Consider the following 26,049-nt stretch of genomic DNA (forward strand, 5'->3'; position numbering starts at 1 on the left):
CTCCAAATACTCCCCCACCCTCTGTATCCACCCCAGCCTCTCCAAATACTCCCCCACCCTCCGTATCCACCCCACTCCCTCCAAATACCCCCCACCCTCTGTATCCACCTCACTCCCTCCAAATACTCCCCCACCCTCTGTATCCACCCCACTCCCTCCAAATACTCCCCCACCCTCGATATCCCTCTCACTCACTCCAAATACTCCTCCACCCTCTGTATCCACCCCACTCCCTCCAAATACTCCCCCACCCTCTGTGTCCACCCCACTCCCTCCAATAACTCCCCGACCCCCTCTATCCACCTCACTCCCTCCAAATACGCCCCCACCCTCTGTATCCACCCAGCCTCTCCAAATACTCCCCCACCCTCTGTATCCACCTCACTCCCTCCAAATACTCCCCGATCCTCTGTATCCACCCCAGCTTCTCCAAATACTCCCGCACCCTCTGTATCCACCTCACTCCCTCCAAATACTCCCTCACCCTCTGTATCCACCTCACTCCCTCCAAATACTCCGCCACCCTCTGTATCCACCCCAACCTCTCCAAATACTCCCCCACCCTCCGTATCCACCCCACTCCCTCCAAATGCTCCCCCACCCTCTGTATCCACCTCACTCCCTCCAAATACTCCCCCACCCTCTGTATCCACCCCAGCCTCTCCAAATACTCCCCCACCCTCCGTATCCACCCCACTCCCTCCAAATACTCCCCCACCCTCTGTATCCACCTCACTCCCTCCAAATGCGCCCCCACCCTCTGAATCCACCCCAGCCTCTCCAAATACTCCGCCACCCTCTGTATCCACCTCACTCCCTCCAAATACTCCCCCACCCTCTGTATCCACCCCAGCCTCAGCAAATACTCCCTCACCCTCTGTATCCACCTCACTCCCTCCAAATACTCCCCCACCCTCTGTATCCACCCCAGCCTCTCCAAATACTCCCCCACCCTCCGTATCCACCCCACTCCCTCCAAATGCTCGCCCACCCTCTGTATCCACCTCACTCCCTCCAAATACTCCCCCACCCTCTGTATCCACCCCAGCCTCTCCAAATACTCCCCCACCCTCCGTATCCACCCCACTCCCTCCAAATACCCCCACCCTCTGTATCCACCTCACTCCCTCCAAATACTCCCCCACCCTCTGTATCCACCCCACTCCCTCCAAATACTCCCCCACCCTCTGTATCCCTCTCACTCACTCCAAATACTCCCCCACCCTCTGTATCCACCCCAGCCTCTCCAAATACTCCCCCACCCTCTGTATCCACCCCAGCCTCTCCAAATACTCCCCCACCCTCTGTATCCACCCCACTCCCTCCAAATACTCCCCCACCCTCTGCATCCACCTCACTCCCTCCAAATACTCCCCCACCCTCTGTATCCACCCCAGCCTCTCCAAATACTCCCCCACCCTCTGTATCCACCTCACTCCCTCCAAATACTCCCCCACTCTCTGTATCCACCTCACTCCCTCCAAATACTCCCCCACCCTCTGTACCCACCCCAGCCTCTCCAAATACTCCCCCACCCTCTGTATCCACCTCACTCCCTCCAAATACTCCCCCACGCTTTGTATCCACCCTAGCCTCTCCAAATACTCCCCCACCCTCTGTATCCACCTCACTCCCTCCAAATACTCCCCCACCCTCTGTATCCACCTCACTCCCTCCAAATACTCCCTCACTCTCTGTATCCACCTCACTCCCTCCAAATACTCCCCCACCCTCTGTATCCACCCTAGCCTCTCCAAATACTCCCCCACCCTCTGTATCCACCTCACTCCCTCCAAATACTCCCCCACCCTCTGTATCCACCTCACTCCCTCCAAATACTCCCCCACCCTCTGTATCCACCCCACTCCCTCCAAATACTCCCCCACCCGCTGTATCCACCCCAGCCTCTCCAAATACTCCCACACCCTCTGTATCCACCTCACTCCCTCCAAATACGCCCCCACCCTCTGTATCCACCCAGCCTCTCCAAATACTCCTCCACCCTCTGTATCCACCCCACTCCCTCCAAATACTCCCCCACCCTCTGTGTCCACCCCACTCCCTCCAATAAATCCCCCACCCCCTGTATCCACCTCACTCCCTCCAAATACGCCCCCACCCTCTGTATCCACCCAGCCTCTCCAAATACTCCCCCACCCTCTGTATCCACCTCACTCCCTCCAAATACTCCCCGATCCTCTGTATCCACCCCAGCTTCTCCAAATACTCCCGCACCCTCTGTATCCACCTCACTCCCTCCAAATACTCCCTCACCCTCTGTATCCACCTCACTCCCTCCAAATACTCCCCCACCCTCTGTATCCACCCCAACCTCTCCAAATACTCCCCCACCCTCTGTATCCACCCCACTCCCTCCAAATGCTCCCCCACCCTCTGTATCCACCTCACTCCCTCCAAATACTCCCCCACCCTCTGTATCCACCCCAGCCTCTCCAAATACTCCCCCACCCTCCGTATCCACCCCACTCCCTCCAAATACTCCCCCACCCTCTGTATCCACCTCACTCCCTCCAAATACGCCCCCACCCTCTGAATCCACCCCAGCCTCTCTAAATACTCCCCCACCCTCTGTATCCACCTCAATCCCTCCAAATACTCCCCCACCCTCTGTATCCACCCCAGCCTCTCCAAATACTCCCTCACCCTCTGTATCCACCTCACTCCCTCCAAATACTCCCCCACCCTCTGTATCCACCCCAGCCTCTCCAAATACTCCCCCACCCTCCGTATCCACCCCACTCCCTCCAAATGCTCGCCCACCCTCTGTATCCACCTCACTCCCTCCAAATACTCCCCCACCCTCTGTATCCACCCCAGCCTCTCCAAATACTCCCCCACCCTCCGTATCCACCCCACTCCCTCCAAATACCCCCCACCCTCTGTATCCACCTCACTCCCTCCAAATACTCCCCCACCCTCTGTATCCACCCCACTCCCTCCAAATACTCCCCCACCCTCGATATCCCTCTCACTCACTCCAAATACTCCTCCACCCTCTGTATCCACCCCAGCCTCTCCAAATACTCCCCCACCCTCTGTATCCACCCCAGCCTCTCCAAATACTCCCCCACCCTCTGTATCCACCCCACTCCCTCCAAATACTCCCCCACGCTCTGCATCCACCTCACTCCCTCCAAATACTCCCCCACCCTCTGTATCCACCCCAGCCTCTCCAAATACTCCCCCACCCTCTGTATCCACCTCACTCCCTCCAAATACTCCCCGATCCTCTGTATCCACCCCAGCTTCTCCAAATACTCCCGCACCCTCTGTATCCACCTCACTCCCTCCAAATACTCCCTCACCCTCTGTATCCACCTCACTCCCTCCAAATACTCCCCCACCCTCTGTATCCACCCCAACCTCTCCAAATACTCCCCCACCCTCTGTATCCACCCCACTCCCTCCAAATGCTCCCCCACCCTCTGTATCCACCTCACTCCCTCCAAATACTCCCCCACCCTCTGTATCCACCCCAGCCTCTCCAAATACTCCCCCACCCTCCGTATCCACCCCACTCCCTCCAAATACTCCCCCACCCTCTGTATCCACCTCACTCCCTCCAAATACGCCCCCACCCTCTGAATCCACCCCAGCCTCTCTAAATACTCCCCCACCCTCTGTATCCACCTCAATCCCTCCAAATACTCCCCCACCCTCTGTATCCACCCCAGCCTCTCCAAATACTCCCTCACCCTCTGTATCCACCTCACTCCCTCCAAATACTCCCCCACCCTCTGTATCCACCCCAGCCTCTCCAAATACTCCCCCACCCTCCGTATCCACCCCACTCCCTCCAAATGCTCGCCCACCCTCTGTATCCACCTCACTCCCTCCAAATACTCCCCCACCCTCTGTATCCACCCCAGCCTCTCAAAATACTCCCCCACCCTCCGTATCCACCCCACTCCCTCCAAATACCCCCCACCCTCTGTATCCACCTCACTCCCTCCAAATACTCCCCCACCCTCTGTATCCACCCCACTCCCTCCAAATACTCCCCCACCCTCGATATCCCTCTCACTCACTCCAAATACTCCTCCACCCTCTGTATCCACCCCACTCCCTCCAAATACTCCCCCACCCTCTGTGTCCACCCCACTCCCTCCAATAACTCCCCCACCCCCTCTATCCACCTCACTCCCTCCAAATACGCCCCCACCCTCTGTATCCACCCAGCCTCTCCAAATACTCCCCCACCCTCTGTATCCACCTCACTCCCTCCAAATACTCCCCGATCCTCTGTATCCACCCCAGCTTCTCCAAATACTCCCGCACCCTCTGTATCCACCTCACTCCCTCCAAATACTCCCTCACCCTCTGTATCCACCTCACTCCCTCCAAATACTCCGCCACCCTCTGTATCCACCCCAACCTCTCCAAATACTCCCCCACCCTCCGTATCCACCCCACTCCCTCCAAATGCTCCCCCACCCTCTGTATCCACCTCACTCCCTCCAAATACTCCCCCACCCTCTGTATCCACCCCAGCCTCTCCAAATACTCCCCCACCCTCCGTATCCACCCCACTCCCTCCAAATACTCCCCCACCCTCTGAATCCACCCCAGCCTCTCCAAATACTCCGCCACCCTCTGTATCCACCTCACTCCCTCCAAATACTCCCCCACCCTCTGTATCCACCCCAGCCTCTGCAAATACTCCCTCACCCTCTGTATCCACCTCACTCCTTCCAAATACTCCCCCACCCTCTGTATCCACCCCAGCCTCTCCAAATACTCCCCCACCCTCCGTATCCACCCCACTCCCTCCAAATGCTCGCCCACCCTCTGTATCCACCTCACTCCCTCCAAATACTCCCCCACCCTCTGTATCCACCCCAGCCTCTCCAAATACTCCCCCACCCTCCGTATCCACCCCACTCCCTCCAAATACCCCCACCCTCTGTATCCACCTCACTCCCTCCAAATACTCCCCCACCCTCTGTATCCACCCCACTCCCTCCAAATACTCCCCCACCCTCTGTATCCCTCTCACTCACTCCAAATACTCCCCCACCCTCTGTATCCACCCCAGCCTCTCCAAATACTCCCCCACCCTCTGTATCCACCCCAGCCTCTCCAAATACTCCCCCACCCTCTGTATCCACCCCACTCCCTCCAAATACTCCCCCACCCTCTGCATCCACCTCACTCCCTCCAAATACTCCCCCACCCTCTGTATCCACCCCAGCCTCTCCAAATACTCCCCCACCCTCTGTATCCACCTCACTCCCTCCAAATACTCCCCCACTCTCTGTATCCACCTCACTCCCTCCAAATACTCCCCCACCCTCTGTACCCACCCCAGCCTCTCCAAATACTCCCCCACCCTCTGTATCCACCTCACTCCCTCCAAATACTCCCCCACGCTTTGTATCCACCCTAGCCTCTCCAAATACTCCCCCACCCTCTGTATCCACCTCACTCCCTCCAAATACTCCCCCACCCTCTGTATCCACCTCACTCCCTCCAAATACTCCCTCACTCTCTGTATCCACCTCACTCCCTCCAAATACTCCCCCACCCTCTGTATCCACCCTAGCCTCTCCAAATACTCCCCCACCCTCTGTATCCACCTCACTCCCTCCAAATACTCCCCCACCCTCTGTATCCACCTCACTCCCTCCAAATACTCCCCCACCCTCTGTATCCACCCCACTCCCTCCAAATACTCCCCCACCCGCTGTATCCACCCCAGCCTCTCCAAATACTCCCACACCCTCTGTATCCACCTCACTCCCTCCAAATACGCCCCCACCCTCTGTATCCACCCAGCCTCTCCAAATACTCCTCCACCCTCTGTATCCACCCCACTCCCTCCAAATACTCCCCCACCCTCTGTGTCCACCCCACTCCCTCCAATAAATCCCCCACCCCCTGTATCCACCTCACTCCCTCCAAATACGCCCCCACCCTCTGTATCCACCCAGCCTCTCCAAATACTCCCCCACCCTCTGTATCCACCTCACTCCCTCCAAATACTCCCCGATCCTCTGTATCCACCCCAGCTTCTCCAAATACTCCCGCACCCTCTGTATCCACCTCACTCCCTCCAAATACTCCCTCACCCTCTGTATCCACCTCACTCCCTCCAAATACTCCCCCACCCTCTGTATCCACCCCAACCTCTCCAAATACTCCCCCACCCTCTGTATCCACCCCACTCCCTCCAAATGCTCCCCCACCCTCTGTATCCACCTCACTCCCTCCAAATACTCCCCCACCCTCTGTATCCACCCCAGCCTCTCCAAATACTCCCCCACCCTCCGTATCCACCCCACTCCCTCCAAATACTCCCCCACCCTCTGTATCCACCTCACTCCCTCCAAATACGCCCCCACCCTCTGAATCCACCCCAGCCTCTCTAAATACTCCCCCACCCTCTGTATCCACCTCAATCCCTCCAAATACTCCCCCACCCTCTGTATCCACCCCAGCCTCTCCAAATACTCCCTCACCCTCTGTATCCACCTCACTCCCTCCAAATACTCCCCCACCCTCTGTATCCACCCCAGCCTCTCCAAATACTCCCCCACCCTCCGTATCCACCCCACTCCCTCCAAATGCTCGCCCACCCTCTGTATCCACCTCACTCCCTCCAAATACTCCCCCACCCTCTGTATCCACCCCAGCCTCTCCAAATACTCCCCCACCCTCCGTATCCACCCCACTCCCTCCAAATACCCCCCACCCTCTGTATCCACCTCACTCCCTCCAAATACTCCCCCACCCTCTGTATCCACCCCACTCCCTCCAAATACTCCCCCACCCTCGATATCCCTCTCACTCACTCCAAATACTCCTCCACCCTCTGTATCCACCCCAGCCTCTCCAAATACTCCCCCACCCTCTGTATCCACCCCAGCCTCTCCAAATACTCCCCCACCCTCTGTATCCACCCCACTCCCTCCAAATACTCCCCCACCCTCTGCATCCACCTCACTCCCTCCAAATACTCCCCCACCCTCTGTATCCACCCCAGCCTCTCCAAATACTCCCCCACCCTCTGTATCCACCTCACTCCCTCCAAATACTCCCCCACTCTCTGTATCCACCTCAATCCCTCCAAATACTCCCCCACCCTCTGTACCCACCCCAGCCTCTCCAAATACTCCCCCACCCTCTGTATCCACCTCACTCCCTCCAAATACTCCCCCACGCTTTGTATCCACCCTAGCCTCTCCAAATACTCCCCCACCCTCTGTATCCACCTCACTCCCTCCAAATACTCCCCCACCCTCTGTATCCACCTCACTCCCTCCAAATACTCCCTCACTCTCTGTATCCACTTCACTCCCTCCAAATACTCCCCCACCCTCTGTATCCACCCTAGCCTCTCCAAATACTCCCCCACCCTCTGTATCCACCTCACTCCCTCCAAATACTCCCCCACCCTCTGTATCCACCTCACTCCCTCCAAATACTCCCCCACCCACTGTATCCACCTCACTCCCTCCAAATACTCCCCAACCCTCTGTATCCACCTCACTCCCTCCAAATACTCCCCCACTCTCTGTACCCACCCCAGCCTCTCCAAATACTCCCCCACCCTCTGTATCCACCTCACTCCCTCCAAATACTCCCCCACCCTCTGTATCCACCTCACTCCCTCCAAATACTCCCCCACCCTCTGTATCCACCCCAGCCTCTCCAAATACTCCCCCACCCTCTGTATTCACCCCAGCCTCTCCAAATATTCCCCCACCCTCTGTATCCACCTCACTCCCTCCAAATACTCCCCCACCCTCTGTATCCACCTCACTCCCTCCAAATACTCCCCACCCTCTGTATCCACCCCAGCCTCTCCAAATACTCCCCCACCCTCTGTATCCACCCCAGCGTCTCCAAATACTCCCCCACCCTCTGTATCCACCTCACTCCCTCCAAATACTCCCCCACCCTCTGTATCCACCTCACTCCCTCCAAATACTCCCCCACCCTCTGTATCCACCCCAGCCTCTACAAATACTCCCCCACCCTCTGTATCCACCTCACTCACTCCAAATACTCCCCCACCCTCTGTATCCACGTCACTCCCTCCAAATACTCCCCCACCCTCTGTATCCACCTCACTCCCTCCAAATACTCCCCCACCCTCTGTATCCACCTCACTCCCTCCAAATACTCCCCCACCCTCTGTATCCACCCCAGCCTCTCCAAATGCTCCCCCACCCTCCGTATCCACCTCACTCCCTCCAAATACTCCCCCACCCTCTGTATCCACCTCACTCCCTCCAAATACTCCCCCACCCTCTGTATCCACCTCACTCACTCCAAATACTCCCCCACCCTCTGTATCCACCCCAGCCTCTCCAAATACTCCCCCACCCTCTGTATCCACCCCAGTCTCTCCAAATACTCCCCCACCCTCTGTATCCACCCCAGCCTCTCCAAATACTCCCCCACCCTCTGTATCCACCCCAGTCTCTCCAAATACTCCCCCACCCTCTGTATCCACCTCACTCCCTCCAAATACTCCCTCACCCTCTGTATCCACCTCACTCCCTCCAAATACTCCCCCACCCTCTGTATCCACCTCACTCACTCCAAAAACTCCCCCACCCTCTGTATCCACCCCAGCCTCTCCAAATACTCCCCCACCCTCTGTATCCACCCCAGTCTCTCCAAATACTCCCCCACCCTCTGTATCCACCCCAGCCTCTACAAATACTCCCCCACCCTCTGTATCCACCTCACTCACTCCAAATACTCCCCCACCCTCTGTATCCACGTCACTCCCTCCAAATACTCCCCCACCCTCTGTATCCACCTCACTCCCTCCAAATACTCCCCCACCCTCTGTATCCACCTCACTCCCTCCAAATACTCCCCCACCCTCTGTATCCACCCCAGCCTCTCCAAATGCTCCCCCACCCTCCGTATCCACCTCACTCCCTCCAAATACTCCCCCACCCTCTGTATCCACCTCACTCCCTCCAAATACTCCCCCACCCTCTGTATCCACCTCACTCACTCCAAATACTCCCCCACCCTCTGTATCCACCCCAGCCTCTCCAAATACTCCCCCACCCTCTGTATCCACCCCAGTCTCTCCAAATACTCCCCCACCCTCTGTATCCACCCCAGCCTCTCCAAATACTCCCCCACCCTCTGTATCCACCCCAGTCTCTCCAAATACTCCCCCACCCTCTGTATCCACCTCACTCCCTCCAAATACTCCCTCACCCTCTGTATCCACCTCACTCCCTCCAAATACTCCCCCACCCTCTGTATCCACCTCACTCACTCCAAAAACTCCCCCACCCTCTGTATCCACCCCAGCCTCTCCAAATACTCCCCCACCCTCTGTATCCACCCCAGTCTCTCCAAATACTCCCCCACCCTCTGTATCCACCCCAGCCTCTCCAAATACTCCCCCACCCTCTGTATCCACCCCAGCCTCTCCAAATACTCCCCCACCCTCTGTATCCACCTCAGTCCCTCCAAATACTCCCCCACCCTCTGTATCCACCCCAGCCTCTCCAAATACTCCCCCACCCTCTGTATCCACCCCAGTCTCTCCAAATACTCCCCCACCCTCTGTATCCACCCCAGCCTCTCCAAATACTCCCCCACCCTCTGTATCCACCCCAGCCTCTCCAAATACTCCCCCACCCTCTGTATCCACCTCAGTCCCTCCAAATACTCCCTCACCCTCTGTATCCACCTCACTCCCTCCAAATACTCCCCCACCCTCTGTATCCACCTCACTCACTCCAAATACTCCCCCACCCTCTGTATCCACCCCAGCCTCTCCAAATACTCCCCCACCCTCTGTATCCACCCCAGTCTCTCCAAATACTCCCCCACCCTCTGTATCCACCCCAGCCTCTCCAAATACTCCCCCACCCTCTGTATCCACCCCAGCCTCTCCAAATACTCCCTCACCCTCTGTATCCACCTCACTCCCTCCAAATACTCCCCCACCCTCTGTATCCACCTCACTCACTCCAAATACTCCCCCACCCTCTGTATCCACCTCACTCCCTCCAAATACTCCCCCACCCTCTGTATCCACCCCAGCCTCTCCAAATACTCCCCCACCCTCTGTATCCACCCCAGTCTCTCCAAATACTCCCCCACCCTCTGTATCCACCTCAGTCCCTCCAAATACTCCCCCACCCTCTGTATCCACCTCAGTCCCTCCAAATACTCCCCCACCCTCTGTATCCACCTCACTCCCTCCAAATACTCCCCCACCCTCTGTATCCACCCCACTCACTCCAAATACTCCCCCACCCTCTGTATCCACCTCAGTCCCTCCAAATACTCCCCCACCCTCTGTATCCACCTCAGTCCCTCCAAATACTCATACACACACTAAGCCAGGTGTTTAACCCTTACTGCACCATGTACCTGTGATACAATGGGTCTGAAATTCCTCCATTCATCACATCCACCCTTCCAAATCCTTTCCCAGCCTCCGCTCTGTACATCCCCTCCGGATCCACCCCATTCCCGCCCGGAGCCGGGAACACTCACCTTTTGGGATGTGTCTCCTTTGCTTTCTGACTGTCCGTGGGGCCCAGCAGTTCGTTCCATTGCTTAATGGCAGCGTGTCTGGTGAGCATCATGGCAACGAGTGGGCCGGAGCACAGGTGTGCTGTCAAGCTCGGGTAGAACAGCTTCCCGCTGTACGCAGCATAGAATTCGCTGGCTTGCTCCGGACTCAAGAGCATTTTTCTTCTCTGAGTAAGAAAGCTGATTTAGTTCAATAACATCGCCAGCGGCATTTCATGCAGTAAGTCAGGTTCTAGCATCATGTATGTACAGCAGCACATTATCGGAGCGCTGCCTCAAAACTGCGATCACTTAAGAACAAAGGACAAAGACAAAGAACAATCCAGCACAGGAACAGGCCCTTCGGCCCTCCAAGCCTGCACCGATCTATCTAGACCAACCGCCTGTGTCCTTCTGTACCCCGACTGTTCATGTGTCTATCCAGATAAGTCTTAAAGGTCACTAACGTATCTGCCTCACCCACCTCACTGGGCCGTGCATTCCAGGCCACCACCACCCTCTGTGTAAAAACCTCCCCCGCACATCTCCACTGGACCTTTCCCCCCTCACCTTGAACTTGTGCCCCCTTGTAATTGTCATTTCCACCCTGGGAAAAAGCCTCCAACTGTTCACCCTATCTATACCCCTAATAATTTTATAAACCTCTATCAGGTCGCCCCTCAGCCTCCGTCTCTCCAGGGAGAACAATCCCAGTTTATTCAATCTCTCCTCATAGCGAACACCCTCCATCCCAGACAACATCCTGGTAACCCTTTTCTGTACTCTCTCCAGAGCCTCCACGTCCTTCTGGTAATGCGGTGACCAGAATTGGACCCAGTATTCCAAATGTGGCCGCACCAACGTTCTATATAACTGTAACATAATTTTCGCGTTTTACACTCGATACCCCGTCTGATGAAGGCAAGCATGCCGTATGCTTTCTTTACCACCATTTCCACCTGTGCTGCCACTGTTAAGGCTCTGTGGACCTGCTCGGCCAGATCTCTCTGTGTCTCTCTGCTCCTGATGGTTCTGACATTTATTTTATAGCTCCCACCTGAATTGGATCCACCAAAATGCATCACCTCACATTTGTCCAGGTTAAACTCCATCTGCCATTTCTCTGCCCAATTTTGCAGCCTATCTGCAATCTTAGTATCATCCGCAAACTTGCTAATCAGACCCACTACGTTTTCTTCCAAGTCCTTTATATATATTACAAAGAGCAGAGGTCCCAGTACTGATCCCTGCGGAACACCACTAGTTACAGACGTCCATTCGGAAAAAGCCTACCCATTTGGATATGCACTGTCAGAGGGTCAGTACTGAGGGAGTGCCGCATTGTCAGAGGTCAGTACTGAGGGAGTGCCGCACTGTCAGAGGGTCAGTACTGGGGAGTGCTGCACTGTCAGAGGGTCAGTACTGAGGGAGTGCTGCACTGTCAGAGGGTCAGTACTGAGGGAGTGCCGCACTGTCAGAGGGTCAGTACTGAGGGAGTGCTGCACTGTCAGAGGGTCAGTACTGAGGGAGTGCCGCACTGTCAGAAGGTCAGTACTAAGGGAGTGCTGCACTGTCAGAGGGTCAGTACTGAGGGAGTGCTGCACTGTCAGAGAGTCAGTACTGAGGGAGTGCTGCACTGTCAGAGGGTCAGTACTGAAGGAGTGCCGCACTGTCAGAGGGTCAGTACTGAGGGAGTGCTGCACTGTCAGAGGGTCAGTACTGAGGGAGTGCTGCACTGTCAGAGGGTCAGTACTGAGGGAGCGCCGCACTGTCAGAGGGTCAGTACTGAGGGAGTGCTGCACTGTCAGAGGGTCAGTACTGAAGGAGTGCCGCACTGTCAGAGGGTCAGTACTGAGGGAGTGCTGCACTGTCAGAGGGTCAGTACTGAGGGAGTGCCGCACTGTCAGAGGGTCAGTACTGAGGGAGTGCCGCACTGTCAGAGGGTCAGTACTGAGGGAGTGCTGCACTGTCAGAGGGTCAGTACTGAAGGAGTGCCGCACTGTCAGAGGGTCAGTACTGAGGGAGTGCTGCACTGTCAGAGGGTCAGTACTGAGGGAGTGCTGCACTGTCAGAGGGTCAGTACTGAGGGAGCGCCGCACTGTCAGAGGGTCAGTACTGAGGGAGTGCTGCACTGTCAGAGGGTCAGTACTGAAGGAGTGCCGCACTGTCAGAGGGTCAGTACTGAGGGAGTGCTGCACTGTCAGAGGATCAGTACTGAGGGAGTGCCGCACTGTCAGAGGGTCAGTACTGAGGGAGTGCCGCACTGTCAGAGGGTCAGTACTGAGGGAGTGCCGCACTGTCAGAGGGTCAGGACTGAGGGAGCGCCGCACTGTCAGAGGGTCAGTACTGAGGGAGTGCCGCACTGTCAGAGGGTCATACTGAGGGAGTGCCGCACTGTCAGAGGGTCAGTACTGAGCTAGTGCTGCACTGTCAGAGGGTCAGTACTGAGGGAGTGCTGCACTGTCAGAGGGTCAGTACTGAGGGAGAGCGGCACTGTCAGAGGGTCAGTACTGAGGGAATGCCGCACTGTCAGAAGGTCAGTACTGAGGGAGTGCCGCACTGTCAGAGGGTCAGTACTGAGGGAGTGCTGCACTGTCAGAGGGTCAGTACTGCGGGAGTGCGGCACTGTCAGAGGGTCAGTACTGAGGGAGTGCCGCACTGTCAGAGGGTCAGTACTGAGGGAGTGCCGCACTGTCAGAGGGTCAGTACTGAGGGGGTGCCGCACTGTCAGAGGGTCAGTACTGAGGGAGTGCCGCACTGTCAGAGGGTCAGTACTGAGGGAGTGCCGCACTGTCAGAGGGTCAGTACTGAGGGAGTGCCACACTGTCAGAGGGTCAGTACTGAGGGAGTGCCGCACTGTCAGAGGGTCAGTACTGAGGGAGTGCCGCACTGTCAGAGGGTCAGTACTGAGGGAGTGCTGCACTGTCAGAGGGTCAGTACTGAGGGAGTGCCGCACTGTCAGAGGGTCAGTACTGAGGGAGTGCTGCACTGTCAGAGGGTCAGGACTGAGGGAGTGCTGCACTGTCAGAGGGTCAGGACTGAGGGAGTGCTGCACTGTCAGAGGGTCAGTACTGAGGGAGTGCGGCACTGTCAGAGGGTCAGTACTGAGGGAATGCCGCACTGTCAGAGGGTCAGTACTGAGGGAGTGCGCACTGTCAGAGGGTCAGTACTGAGGGAGTGCTGCACTGTCAGAGGGTCAGTACTGAGGGAGTGCGGCACTGTCAGAGGGTCAGTACTGAGGGAGTGCCGCACTGTCAGAGTGTCAGTACTGAGGGAGTGCCGCACTGTCAGAGGGTCAATACTGAGGGTGTGCCGCACTGTCAGAGGGTCAGTACTGAGGGAGTGCCGCACTGTCAGAGGGTCAGTACTGAGGGAGTGCCGCACTGTCAGAGGGTCAGTACTGAGGGAGTGCCGCACTGTCAGAGGGTCAGTACTGAGGGAGTGCTGCACTGTCAGAGGGTCAGTACTGAGGGAGTGCCGCACTGTCAGAGGGTCAGTACTGAGGGAGTGCTGCACTGTCAGAGGGTCAGTACTGAGGGAGTGCTGCACTGTCAGAGGGTCAGTACTGAGGGAGTGCTACACTGTCAGAGGGTCAGTATTGAGGGAGTGCTGCACTGTCAGAGGGTCAGTACTGAGGGAGTGCTGCACTGTCAGAGGGTCAGTACTGAGGGAGTGCTACACTGTCAGAGGGTCAGTACTGAGGGAGTGCCACACTGTCAGAGGGTCAGTACTGAGGGAGTGCTCCACTGTCAGAGGGTCAGTACTGAGGGAGTGCTGCCCTGTCAGAGGGTCAGTACTGAGGGAGTGCTGCACTGTCAGAGGGTCAGTACTGAGGGAGTGCCGCACTGTCAGAGGGTCAGTACTGAGGGAGTGCTGCACTGTCAGAGGGTCAGTACTGAGGGAGTGCCGCACTGTCAGAGGGTCAGTACTGAGGGAGTGCCGCACTGTCAGAGGGTCAGTACTGAGGGAGTGCTGCACTGTCAGAGGGTCAGTACTGAGGGAGTGCCGCACTGTCAGAGGGTCAGTATTGAGGGAGTGCCGCACTGTCAGAGGGTCAGTACTGAGGGAGTGCCGCACTGTCAGAGGGTCAGTACTGAGGGAGTGCCGCACTGTCAGATGGTCAGTACTGCACTGTCAGAGGGTCAGCACTGAGGGAGTGCTGCACTGTCAGAGGGTCAGTACTGAGGGAGTGCTGCACTGTCAGAGGGTCAGTACTGAGGGAGTGCCGCACTGTCAGAGGGTCAGTACTGAGGAGGTGCTGCACTGTCAGAGGGTCAGTACTGAGGGAGTGCCGCACTGTCAGAGGGTCAGTACTGAGGGAGTGCCGCACTGTCAGAGGGTCAGTACTGAGGGAGTGCCGCACTGTCAGAGGGTCAGTACTGAGGGAGTGCCGCACTGTCAGATGGTCAGTACTGAGGGAGTGCCGCACTGTCAGAGGGTCAGTACTGAGGGAGTGCCGCACTGTCAGAGGGTCAGTACTGAGGGAGTGCCGCACTGTCAGAGGGTCAGTACTGAGAGAGTGCCGCACTGTCAGAGGGTCAGTACTGAGGGAGTGCCGCACTGTCAGAGGGTCAGTACTGAGGGAGTGCCGCGCTGTCAGAGAGTCAGTACTGAGGGAGTGCCGCGCTGTCAGAGGGTCAGTACTGAGGGAGTGCCGCACTGTAGAGGGTCAGTACTGAGGGAGTGCCGCACTGTCAGAGGGTCAGTACTGAGGGAGTGCCGCACTGTCAGAGGGTCAGTACTGAGGGAGTGCCGCACTGTCAGAGGGTCAGTACTGAGGGAGTGCCGCACTGTCAGATGGTCAGTACTGAGGGAGTGCCGCACTGTCAGAGGGTCAGTACTGAGGGAGTGCCGCACTGTCAGAGGGTCAGTACTGAGGGAGTGCCGCACTGTCAGAGGGTCAGTACTGAGAGAGTGCCGCACTGTCAGAGGGTCAGTACTGAGGGAGTGCTGCACTGTCAGAGGGTCAGTACTGAGGGAGTGCCGCACTGTCAGAGGGTCAGTACTGAGGGGGTGCTGCACTGTCAGAGGTTCAGTACTGAGGGAGTGCTGCACTGTCAGAGGGTCAGTACTGAGGGAGCGCCGCACTGTCAGAGGGTCAGTACTGAGGGAGTGCCGCACTGTCAGAGGGTCAGTACTGAGGGAGTGCCGCACTGTCAGAGTGTCAGTACTGAGGGAGTGCCGCACTGTCAGAGGGTCAGTACTGAGGGAGTGCGGCACTGTCAGAGGGTCAGTACTGAGGGAGTGCGGCAGTGTCAGAGGATCAGTACTGAGGGAGTGCCGCACTGTCAGAGGGTCAGTACTGAGGGAGTGCCGCACTGTCAGAGGGTCAGTACTGAGGGAGTGCCGCACTGTCAGAGGGTCAGTACTGAGGGAGTGCCGCACTGTCAGAGGGTCAGTACTGAGGGAGTGCCGCACTGTCAGAGGGTCAGTACTGAGGGAGTGCCGCACTGTCAGAGGGTCAGTACTGAGGGAGTGCCGCACTGTCAGAGGGTCAGTACTGAGGGAGTGCTGCACTGTCAGAGGGTCAGTACTGAGGGAGTGCTGCACTGTCAGAGGGTCAGTACTGAGGGAGTGCTACACTGTCAGAGGGTCAGTACTGAGGGAGTGCTGCACTGTCAGAGGGTCAGTACTGAGGGAGTGCGGCACTGTCAGAGGGTCAGTACTGAGGGAATGCCGCACTGTCAGAGGGTCAGTACTGAGGGAGTGCGCACTGTCAGAGGGTCAGTACTGAGGGAGTGCTGCACTGTCAGAGGGTCAGTACTGAGGGAGTGCGGCACTGTCAGAGGGTCAGTACTGAGGGAGTGCCGCACTGTCAGAGTGTCAGTACTGAGGGAGTGCCGCACTGTCAGAGGGTCAATACTGAGGGTGTGCCGCACTGTCAGAGGGTCAGTACTGAGGGAGTGCCGCACTGTCAGAGGGTCAGTACTGAGGGAGTGCCGCACTGTCAGAGGGTCAGTACTGAGGGAGTGCCGCACTGTCAGAGGGTCAGTACTGAGGGAGTGCTGCACTGTCAGAGGGTCAGTACTGAGGGAGTGCCGCACTGTCAGAGGGTCAGTACTGAGGGAGTGCTGCACTGTCAGAGGGTCAGTACTGAGGGAGTGCTGCACTGTCAGAGGGTCAGTACTGAGGGAGTGCTACACTGTCAGAGGGTCAGTATTGAGGGAGTGCTGCACTGTCAGAGGGTCAGTACTGAGGGAGTGCTGCACTGTCAGAGGGTCAGTACTGAGGGAGTGCTACACTGTCAGAGGGTCAGTACTGAGGGAGTGCCACACTGTCAGAGGGTCAGTACTGAGGGAGTGCTCCACTGTCAGAGGGTCAGTACTGAGGGAGTGCTGCCCTGTCAGAGGGTCAGTACTGAGGGAGTGCTGCACTGTCAGAGGGTCAGTACTGAGGGAGTGCCGCACTGTCAGAGGGTCAGTACTGAGGGAGTGCTGCACTGTCAGAGGGTCAGTACTGAGGGAGTGCCGCACTGTCAGAGGGTCAGTACTGAGGGAGTGCCGCACTGTCAGAGGGTCAGTACTGAGGGAGTGCTGCACTGTCAGAGGGTCAGTACTGAGGGAGTGCCGCACTGTCAGAGGGTCAGTATTGAGGGAGTGCCGCACTGTCAGAGGGTCAGTACTGAGGGAGTGCCGCACTGTCAGAGGGTCAGTACTGAGGGAGTGCCGCACTGTCAGATGGTCAGTACTGCACTGTCAGAGGGTCAGCACTGAGGGAGTGCTGCACTGTCAGAGGGTCAGTACTGAGGGAGTGCAGCACTGTCAGAGGGTCAGTACTGAGGGAGTGCCGCACTGTCAGAGGGTCAGTACTGAGGAGGTGCTGCACTGTCAGAGGGTCAGTACTGAGGGAGTGCCGCACTGTCAGAGGGTCAGTACTGAGGGAGTGCCGCACTGTCAGAGGGTCAGTACTGAGGGAGTGCCGCACTGTCAGAGGGTCAGTACTGAGGGAGTGCCGCACTGTCAGATGGTCAGTACTGAGGGAGTGCCGCACTGTCAGAGGGTCAGTACTGAGGGAGTGCCGCACTGTCAGAGGGTCAGTACTGAGGGAGTGCCGCACTGTCAGAGGGTCAGTACTGAGAGAGTGCCGCACTGTCAGAGGGTCAGTACTGAGGGAGTGCCGCACTGTCAGAGGGTCAGTACTGAGGGAGTGCCGCGCTGTCAGAGAGTCAGTACTGAGGGAGTGCCGCGCTGTCAGAGGGTCAGTACTGAGGGAGTGCCGCACTGTAGAGGGTCAGTACTGAGGGAGTGCCGCACTGTCAGAGGGTCAGTACTGAGGGAGTGCCGCACTGTCAGAGGGTCAGTACTGAGGGAGTGCCGCACTGTCAGAGGGTCAGTACTGAGGGAGTGCCGCACTGTCAGATGGTCAGTACTGAGGGAGTGCCGCACTGTCAGAGGGTCAGTACTGAGGGAGTGCCGCACTGTCAGAGGGTCAGTACTGAGGGAGTGCCGCACTGTCAGAGGGTCAGTACTGAGAGAGTGCCGCACTGTCAGAGGGTCAGTACTGAGGGAGTGCTGCACTGTCAGAGGGTCAGTACTGAGGGAGTGCCGCACTGTCAGAGGGTCAGTACTGAGGGGGTGCTGCACTGTCAGAGGTTCAGTACTGAGGGAGTGCTGCACTGTCAGAGGGTCAGTACTGAGGGAGCGCCGCACTGTCAGAGGGTCAGTACTGAGGGAGTGCCGCACTGTCAGAGGGTCAGTACTGAGGGAGTGCCGCACTGTCAGAGTGTCAGTACTGAGGGAGTGCCGCACTGTCAGAGGGTCAGTACTGAGGGAGTGCGGCACTGTCAGAGGGTCAGTACTGAGGGAGTGCGGCAGTGTCAGAGGATCAGTACTGAGGGAGTGCCGCACTGTCAGAGGGTCAGTACTGAGGGAGTGCCGCACTGTCAGAGGGTCAGTACTGAGGGAGTGCCGCACTGTCAGAGGGTCAGTACTGAGGGAGTGCCGCACTGTCAGAGGGTCAGTACTGAGGGAGTGCCGCACTGTCAGAGGGTCAGTACTGAGGGAGTGCCGCACTGTCAGAGGGTCAGTACTGAGGGAGTGCCGCACTGTCAGAGGGTCAGTACTGAGGGAGTGCTGCACTGTCAGAGGGTCAGTACTGAGGGAGTGCTGCACTGTCAGAGGGTCAGTACTGAGGGAGTGCTACACTGTCAGAGGGTCAGTACTGAGGGAGAGGTGCACTGTCAGAGGGTCAGTACTGAGGGAGTGCTGTACTGTCAGAGGGTCAGTACTGAGGGTTTGCTACACTGTCAGAGGGTCAGTACTGAGGGAGTGCCACACTGTCAGAGGGTCAGTACTGAGGGAGTGCTGCACTGTCAGAGGGTCAGTACTGAGGGAGTGCTGCCCTGTCAGAGGGTCAGTACTGAGGGAGTGCTGCACTGTCAGAGGGTCAGTACTGAGGGAGTGCCGCACTGTCAGAGGGTCAGTACTGGGGGAGTGCTGCACTGTCAGAGGGTCAGTACTGAGGGAGTGCCGCACTGTCAGAGGGTCAGTACTGAGGGAGTGCCGCACTGTCAGAGGGTCAGTACTGAGGGAGTGCTGCACTGTCGGAGGGTCAGTACTGAGGGAGTGCCGCACTGTCAGAGGGTCAGTACTGAGGGAGTGCTGCACTGTCAGAGGGTCAGTACTGAGGGAGTGCCGCACTGTCAGAGGGTCAGTACTGAGGGAGTGCCGCACTGTCAGATGGTCAGTACTGAGGGAGTGCCGCACTGTCAGAGGGTCAGTACTGCACTGTCAGAGGGTCAGTACTGAGGGAGTGCTGCACTGTCAGAGGGTCAGTACTGAGGGAGTGCCGCACTGTCAGAGGGTCAGTACTGAGAGAGCGCCGCACTGTCAGAGGGTCAGTACTGAGGGAGTGCTGCACTGTCAGCGGGTCAGTACTGAGGGAGTGCTGCACTGTCAGAGGGTCAGTACTGAGAGAGAGCTACACTGTCAGAGGGTCAGTACTGAGGGAGCGCCGCACTGTCAGAGGGTCAGTACTGAGAGAGTGCCGCACTGTCTGAGGGTCAGTACTGAGGGAGCGCTGCACTGTCAGAGGGTCAGTACTGAGGGAGCGCCGCACTGTCAGAGGATCAGTACTGAGGGAGTGCCGCACTGTCTGAGGGTCAGTACTGAGGGAGCGCCGCACTGTCAGAGGGTCAGTACTGAGGGAGTGCCGCACTGTCAGAGGGTCAGTACTGAGGGAGTGCCGCACTGTCAGAGGGTCAGTACTGAGGGAGTGCCGCACTGACAGAGGGTCAGTACTGAGGGAGTGCTGCACTGTCAGAGGGTCAGTACTGAGGGAGTGCTGCACTGTCAGAGGGTCAGTACTGAGGGAGTGCCGCACTGTCAGAGGGTCAGTACTGACGGAGTGCAGCACTGTAAGAGGGTCAGTACTGAGGGAGTGCCGCACTGTCAGAGGGTCAGTACTGAGGGAGTGCCGCACTGGCAGAGGGTCAGTACTGAGGGAGTGCTGCACTGTCAGAGGGTCAGTACTGAGGGAGTGCCGCACTGGCAGAGGGTCAGTACTGAGGGAGTGCCGCACTGTCAGAGGGTCAGTACTGAGGGAGTGCCGCACTGTCAGAGGGTCAGTACTGAGGGAGTGCTGCACTGTCAGAGGGTCAGTACTGAGGGAGTGCTGCACTGTCAGAGGGTCAGTACTGAGGGAGTGCCGCACTGTCAGAGGGTCCCTACTGAGGGAGTGCTGCACTGTCAGAGGGTCAGTACTGAGGGAGCGCCGCACTGTCAGAGGGTCAGTACTGAGGGAGTGCCGCACTGTCAGAGGGTCAGTACTGAGGGAGTGCCGCACTGTCAGAGGGTCAGTACTGAGGGAGAGCTGCACTGTCAGAGGGTCAGTACTGAGGGAGAGCTGCACTGTCAGAGGGTCAGTACTGAGAGAGTGCTGCACTGTCAGAGGGTCAGTACTGAGGGTGTGCTGCACTGTCAGAGGGTCAGTACTGAGGGAGTGCTGCACTGTCAGAGGGTCAGTACTGAGGGAGTGCCGCACTGTCCAGGGTCCCTACTGAGGGAGTGCTGCACTGTCAGAGGGTCAGTACTGAGGGAGCGCCGCACTGTCAGAGGGTCAGTACTGAGGGAGTGCCGCACTGGCAGAGGGTCAGTACTGAGGGAGTGCTGCACTGTCAGAGGGTCAGTACTGAGGGAGTGCCGCACTGGCAGAGGGTCAGTACTGAGGGAGTGCCGCACTGTCAGAGGGTCAGTACTGAGGGAGTGCCGCACTGTCAGAGGGTCAGTACTGAGGGAGTGCTGCACTGTCAGAGGGTCAGTACTGAGGGAGTGCTGCACTGTCAGAGGGTCAGTACTGAGGGAGTGCCGCACTGTCAGAGGGTCCCTACTGAGGGAGTGCTGCACTGTCAGAGGGTCAGTACTGAGGGAGCGCCGCACTGTCAGAGGGTCAGTACTGAGGGAGTGCCGCACTGTCAGAGGGTCAGTACTGAGGGAGTGCCGCACTGTCAGAGGGTCAGTACTGAGGGAGAGCTGCACTGTCAGAGGGTCAGTACTGAGGGAGAGCTGCACTGTCAGAGGGTCAGTACTGAGAGAGTGCTGCACTGTCAGAGGGTCAGTACTGAGGGAGTGCTGCACTGTCAGAGGGTCAGTACTGAGGGAGTGCCGCACTGTCCAGGGTCCCTACTGAGGGAGTGCAGCACTGTCAGAGGGTCAGTACTGAGGGAGTGCCGCACTGTCAGAGGGTCAGTACTGACGGAGTGCAGCACTGTCCAGGGTCCCTACTGAGGGAGTGCTGCACTGTCAGAGGGTCAGTACTGAGGGAGCGCCGCACTGTCAGAGGGTCAGTACTGAGGGAGTGCTGCACTGTCAGAGGGTCAGTACTGAGGGAGTGCCGCACTGTCAGAGGGTCAGTACTGAGGGAGTGCCGCACTGTCAGAGGGTCAGTACTGAGGGAGTGCTGCACTGTCAGAGGGTCAGTACTGAGGGAGTGCTGCACTGTCAGAGGGTCAGTACTGAGGGAGTGCCGCACTGTCAGAGGGTCCCTACTGAGGGAGTGCTGCACTGTCAGAGGGTCAGTACTGAGGGAGCGCCGCACTGTCAGAGGGTCAGTACTGAGGGAGTGCCGCACTGTCAGAGGGTCAGTACTGAGGGAGTGCCGCACTGTCAGAGGGTCAGTACTGAGGGAGAGCTGCACTGTCAGAGGGTCAGTACTGAGGGAGAGCTGCACTGTCAGAGGGTCAGTACTGAGAGAGTGCTGCACTGTCAGAGGGTCAGTACTGAGGGAGTGCTGCACTGTCAGAGGGTCAGTACTGAGGGAGTGCCGCACTGTCCAGGGTCCCTACTGAGGGAGTGCAGCACTGTCAGAGGGTCAGTACTGAGGGAGTGCCGCACTGTCAGAGGGTCAGTACTGACGGAGTGCAGCACTGTCCAGGGTCCCTACTGAGGGAGTGCTGCACTGTCAGAGGGTCAGTACTGAGGGAGCGCCGCACTGTCAGAGGGTCAGTACTGAGGGAGTGCCGCACTGGCAGAGGGTCAGTACTGAGGGAGTGCTGCACTGTCAGAGGGTCAGTACTGAGGGAGTGCCGCACTGGCAGAGGGTCAGTACTGAGGGAGTGCCGCACTGTCAGAGGGTCAGTACTGAGGGAGTGCCGCACTGTCAGAGGGTCAGTACTGAGGGAGTGCTGCACTGTCAGAGGGTCAGTACTGAGGGAGTGCTGCACTGTCAGAGGGTCAGTACTGAGGGAGTGCCGCACTGTCAGAGGGTCCCTACTGAGGGAGTGCTGCACTGTCAGAGGGTCAGTACTGAGGGAGCGCCGCACTGTCAGAGGGTCAGTACTGAGGGAGTGCCGCACTGTCAGAGGGTCAGTACTGAGGGAGTGCCGCACTGTCAGAGGGTCAGTACTGAGGGAGAGCTGCACTGTCAGAGGGTCAGTACTGAGGGAGAGCTGCACTGTCAGAGGGTCAGTACTGAGAGAGTGCTGCACTGTCAGAGGGTCAGTACTGAGGGAGTGCTGCACTGTCAGAGGGTCAGTACTGAGGGAGTGCTGCACTGTCAGAGGGTCAGTACTGAGGGAGTGCCGCACTGTCCAGGGTCCCTACTGAGGGAGTGCAGCACTGTCAGAGGGTCAGTACTGAGGGAGTGCCGCACTGTCAGAGGGTCAGTACTGACGGAGTGCAGCACTGTCAGAGGGTCAGTACTGAGGGAGCGCCGCACTGTCAGAGGGTCAGTACTGAGGGAGTGTCGCACTGTCAGAGGGTCAGTACTGAGAGAGTGCTGCACTGTCAGAGGGTCAGTACTGAGGGAGTGCCGCACTGTCAGAGGGTCAGTACTGAGGGAGTGCCGCACTGTCAGAGGGTCAGTACTGAGGGAGTGCCGCACTGTCAGAGGGTCAGTACTGAGGGAGTGCCGCACTGTCAGAGAGTCAGTACTGAGGGAGTGCCGCACTGTCAGAGGGTCAGTACTGAGGGAGTGCCGCACTGTCAGAGGGTCAGTACTGAGGGAGTGCCGCACTGTCAGAGGGTCAGTACTGAGGGAGTGCTGCACTGTCAGAGGGTCAGTACTGAGAGAGTGCTGCACTGTCAGAGGGTCAGTACTGAGGGAGTGCCGCACTGTCAGAGGGTCAGTACTGAGGGAGTGCCGCACTGTCAGAGGGTCAGTACTGAGGGAGTGCCGCACTGTCAGAGGGTCAGTACTGAGGGAGTGCCGCACTGTCAGAGGGTCAGGTTGTTCATTACTGTTAGTCAATACCTTATGTCAGAAGTTGTTGATTTGCTTTGAAATGCTTTGGGACGGCAATGTGCGCAGCAGAAGCAGTGGAAATGGGAGTTTATAAATTGAGAAGATGCCGATACCTGGACTATGTTGAAGCCAGACTGAAGGATGGTGTCCTCAATCTCTGCCTCTTTATCAACAGCATCCGGTTTGATAATCGCCAAGGTGCACTCCACAAAAATCCGCACACTACTCATCTTGAGGCACTGCTAGTTTGCGGCAATGTGTTCCTCCTTACGAATGGCTGAAGGATTGTCCGGTTCCGTTAATGGTGAGACTGAAATATCAAGGTCAGCAGATGAGGGGTGAGGAGTTCATTTCAAATCGATTATGGACTTCACGTTGTGGATCGACAGTTGAGTGAAAATTGAACAATTTCCTATTTCAGTTGATTGGGATTGCCAGAATACACGGCTGGTTAGAGCTTCCACTGCACACTTTCCAACCATCCATCTTTACAACACTGCAAAAGGACATTCAGCCCCTCCACTCACCACCCACCGTGTGCTACTCCAGAATTATTCCCACTGCCCCACTCTCTCCCCATAGCCCTGTATCAATCCCAAACTAATCCCACTGCCCCACTCTCGCCCCATAGCCCTGTATCAATCCCCAAACTAATCCCACTGCCCCGCTCTCTCCCCATAGCCCTGTATCAATCCCCAAACTAATCCCACTGCCCCACTCTCTCCCCATAGCCCTGTATCAATCCCAAACTAATCCCACTGCCCCACTCTCGCCCCATAGCCCTGTATCAATCCCCAAACTAATCCCACTGCCCCGCTCTCTCCCCATAGCCCTGTATCAATCCCCAAACTAATCCCACTGCCCCACTCTCTCCCCATAGCCCTGTATCAATCCCAAACTAATCCCACTGCCCCACTCTCTCCCCATAGCCCTGTATCAATCCCCAAACTAATCCCACTGCCCCACTCTCCCCATAGCCCTGTATCAATCCCCAACTAATCCCACTGCCCCACTCTCTCCCCATAGCCCTGTATCAATCCCAAACTAATCTCACTGCCCCGCTCTCTCCCCATAGCCCTGTATCAATCCCAAACTAATCCCACTGCCCCACTCTCTCCCCATAGCCCTGTATCAATCCCAAACTAATCTCACTGCCCCGCTCTCTCCCCATAGCCCTGTATCAATCCCAAACTAATCCCACTGCCCCACTCTCTCCCCATAGCCCTGTATCAATCCCAAACTAATCCCACTGCCCCACCCTCTCCCCATAGCCCTGTATCAATCCCAAACTAATCCCACTGCCCCTCTCTCTCCCCATAGCCCTGTATCAATCCCAAACTAATCCCACTGCCCCACTCTCTCCCCATAGCCCTGTATCAATCCCAAACTAATCCCACTGCCCCACTCTCTCCCCATAGCCCTGTATCAATCCCAAACTAATCTCACTGCCCCGCTCTCTCCCCATAGCCCAGCATCAACCCCAAACTAATCCCACTGCCCCACTCTCTCCCCATAGCCCTGTATCAATCCCCAAACTAATCCCACTGTCCCACTCTCTCCCCATAGCCCTGTATCAATCCCAAACTAATCCCACTGCCTCACTCTCCCCCCATAGCCCTGTATCAATCACAAACTAATCCCACTGCCCCGCTCTCTCCCCATAGCCCTGTATCAATCCCAAACTAATCCCACTGCCTCACTCTCCCCCCATAGCCCTGTATCAATCACAAACTAATCCCACTGCCCCACTCTCTCCCCATAGCCCTGTATCAATCCCCAAACTAATCCCACTGCCCCGCTCTCTCCCCATAGCCCTGTATCAATCCCAAACTAATCCCACTGCCCCACTCTCTCCCCATAGCCCTGTATCAATCCCCAAACTAATCCCACTGTCCCACTCTCTCCCCATAGCCCTGTATCAATCCCCAAACTAATCCCACTGTCCCACTCTCCCCATAGCCCTGTATCAATCCCAAACTAATCCCACTGTCCCGCTCTCCCCCATAGCCCTGTATCAATCTCAAACTAATCCCACTGCCCCACTCTCTCCCCATGGCCCTGTATCAATCCCCAAACTAATCCCACTGTCCCACTCTCCCCATAGCCCTGTATCAATCCCCAAACTAATCCCACTGTCCCACTCTCCCCATAGCCCTGTATCAATCCCAAACTAATCCCACTGCCCCACTCTCCCCATAGCCCTGTATCAATCCCAAACTAATCCCACTGCCCCACTCTCTCCCCAGAGCCCTGTATCAATCCCCAAACTAATCCCACTGCCCCACTCTCTCCCCATAGCCCTGTATCAATCCCAAACTAATCCCACTGCCCCACTCTCGCCCCATAGCCCTGTATCAATCCCCAAACTAATCCCACTGCCCCGCTCTCTCCCCATAGCCCTGTATCAATCCCCAAACTAATCCCACTGCCCCACTCTCTCCCCATAGCCCTGTATCAATCCCAAACTAATCCCACTGCCCCACTCTCTCCCCATAGCCCTGTATCAATCCCCAAACTAATCCCACTGCCCCACTCTCCCCATAGCCCTGTATCAATCCCCAACTAATCCCACTGCCCCACTCTCTCCCCATAGCCCTGTATCAATCCCAAACTAATCTCACTGCCCCGCTCTCTCCCCATAGCCCTGTATCAATCACAAACTAATCCCACTGCCCCACTCTCTCCCCATAGCCCTGTATCAATCACCAAACTAATCCCACTGCCCCGCTCTCTCCCCATAGCCCTGTATCAATCCCAAACTAATCCCACTGCCCCACTCTCTCCCCATAGCCCTGTATCAATCCCAAACTAATCTCACTGCCCCGCTCTCTCCCCATAGCCCTGTATCAA

The 26,049-nt window shown here is 57.2% G+C and overlaps 1 protein-coding gene across 1 annotated transcript in view; it reads right to left on the reverse strand.

The window, feature by feature from the left end:
- LOC140389448 (nucleoside diphosphate kinase homolog 5-like) overlaps positions 1-26,049 on the reverse strand; it is a 170,985-nt gene that overhangs the window by 81,896 nt on the left and 63,040 nt on the right. The window contains exons 2-3 of the mRNA XM_072473583.1: positions 23,313-23,509; positions 10,504-10,709 (exon numbers count right to left, since the gene is read on the reverse strand). Coding sequence (XP_072329684.1) covers positions 10,504-10,709; positions 23,313-23,429 — 323 coding nt within the window. The 5' untranslated portion in view covers positions 23,430-23,509. The remainder of the gene's footprint in view (positions 1-10,503; positions 10,710-23,312; positions 23,510-26,049) is intronic.

Source organism: Scyliorhinus torazame, chromosome 14, assembly GCF_047496885.1.
Source record: "Scyliorhinus torazame isolate Kashiwa2021f chromosome 14, sScyTor2.1, whole genome shotgun sequence".
NCBI lineage: Eukaryota > Metazoa > Chordata > Chondrichthyes > Carcharhiniformes > Scyliorhinidae > Scyliorhinus > Scyliorhinus torazame.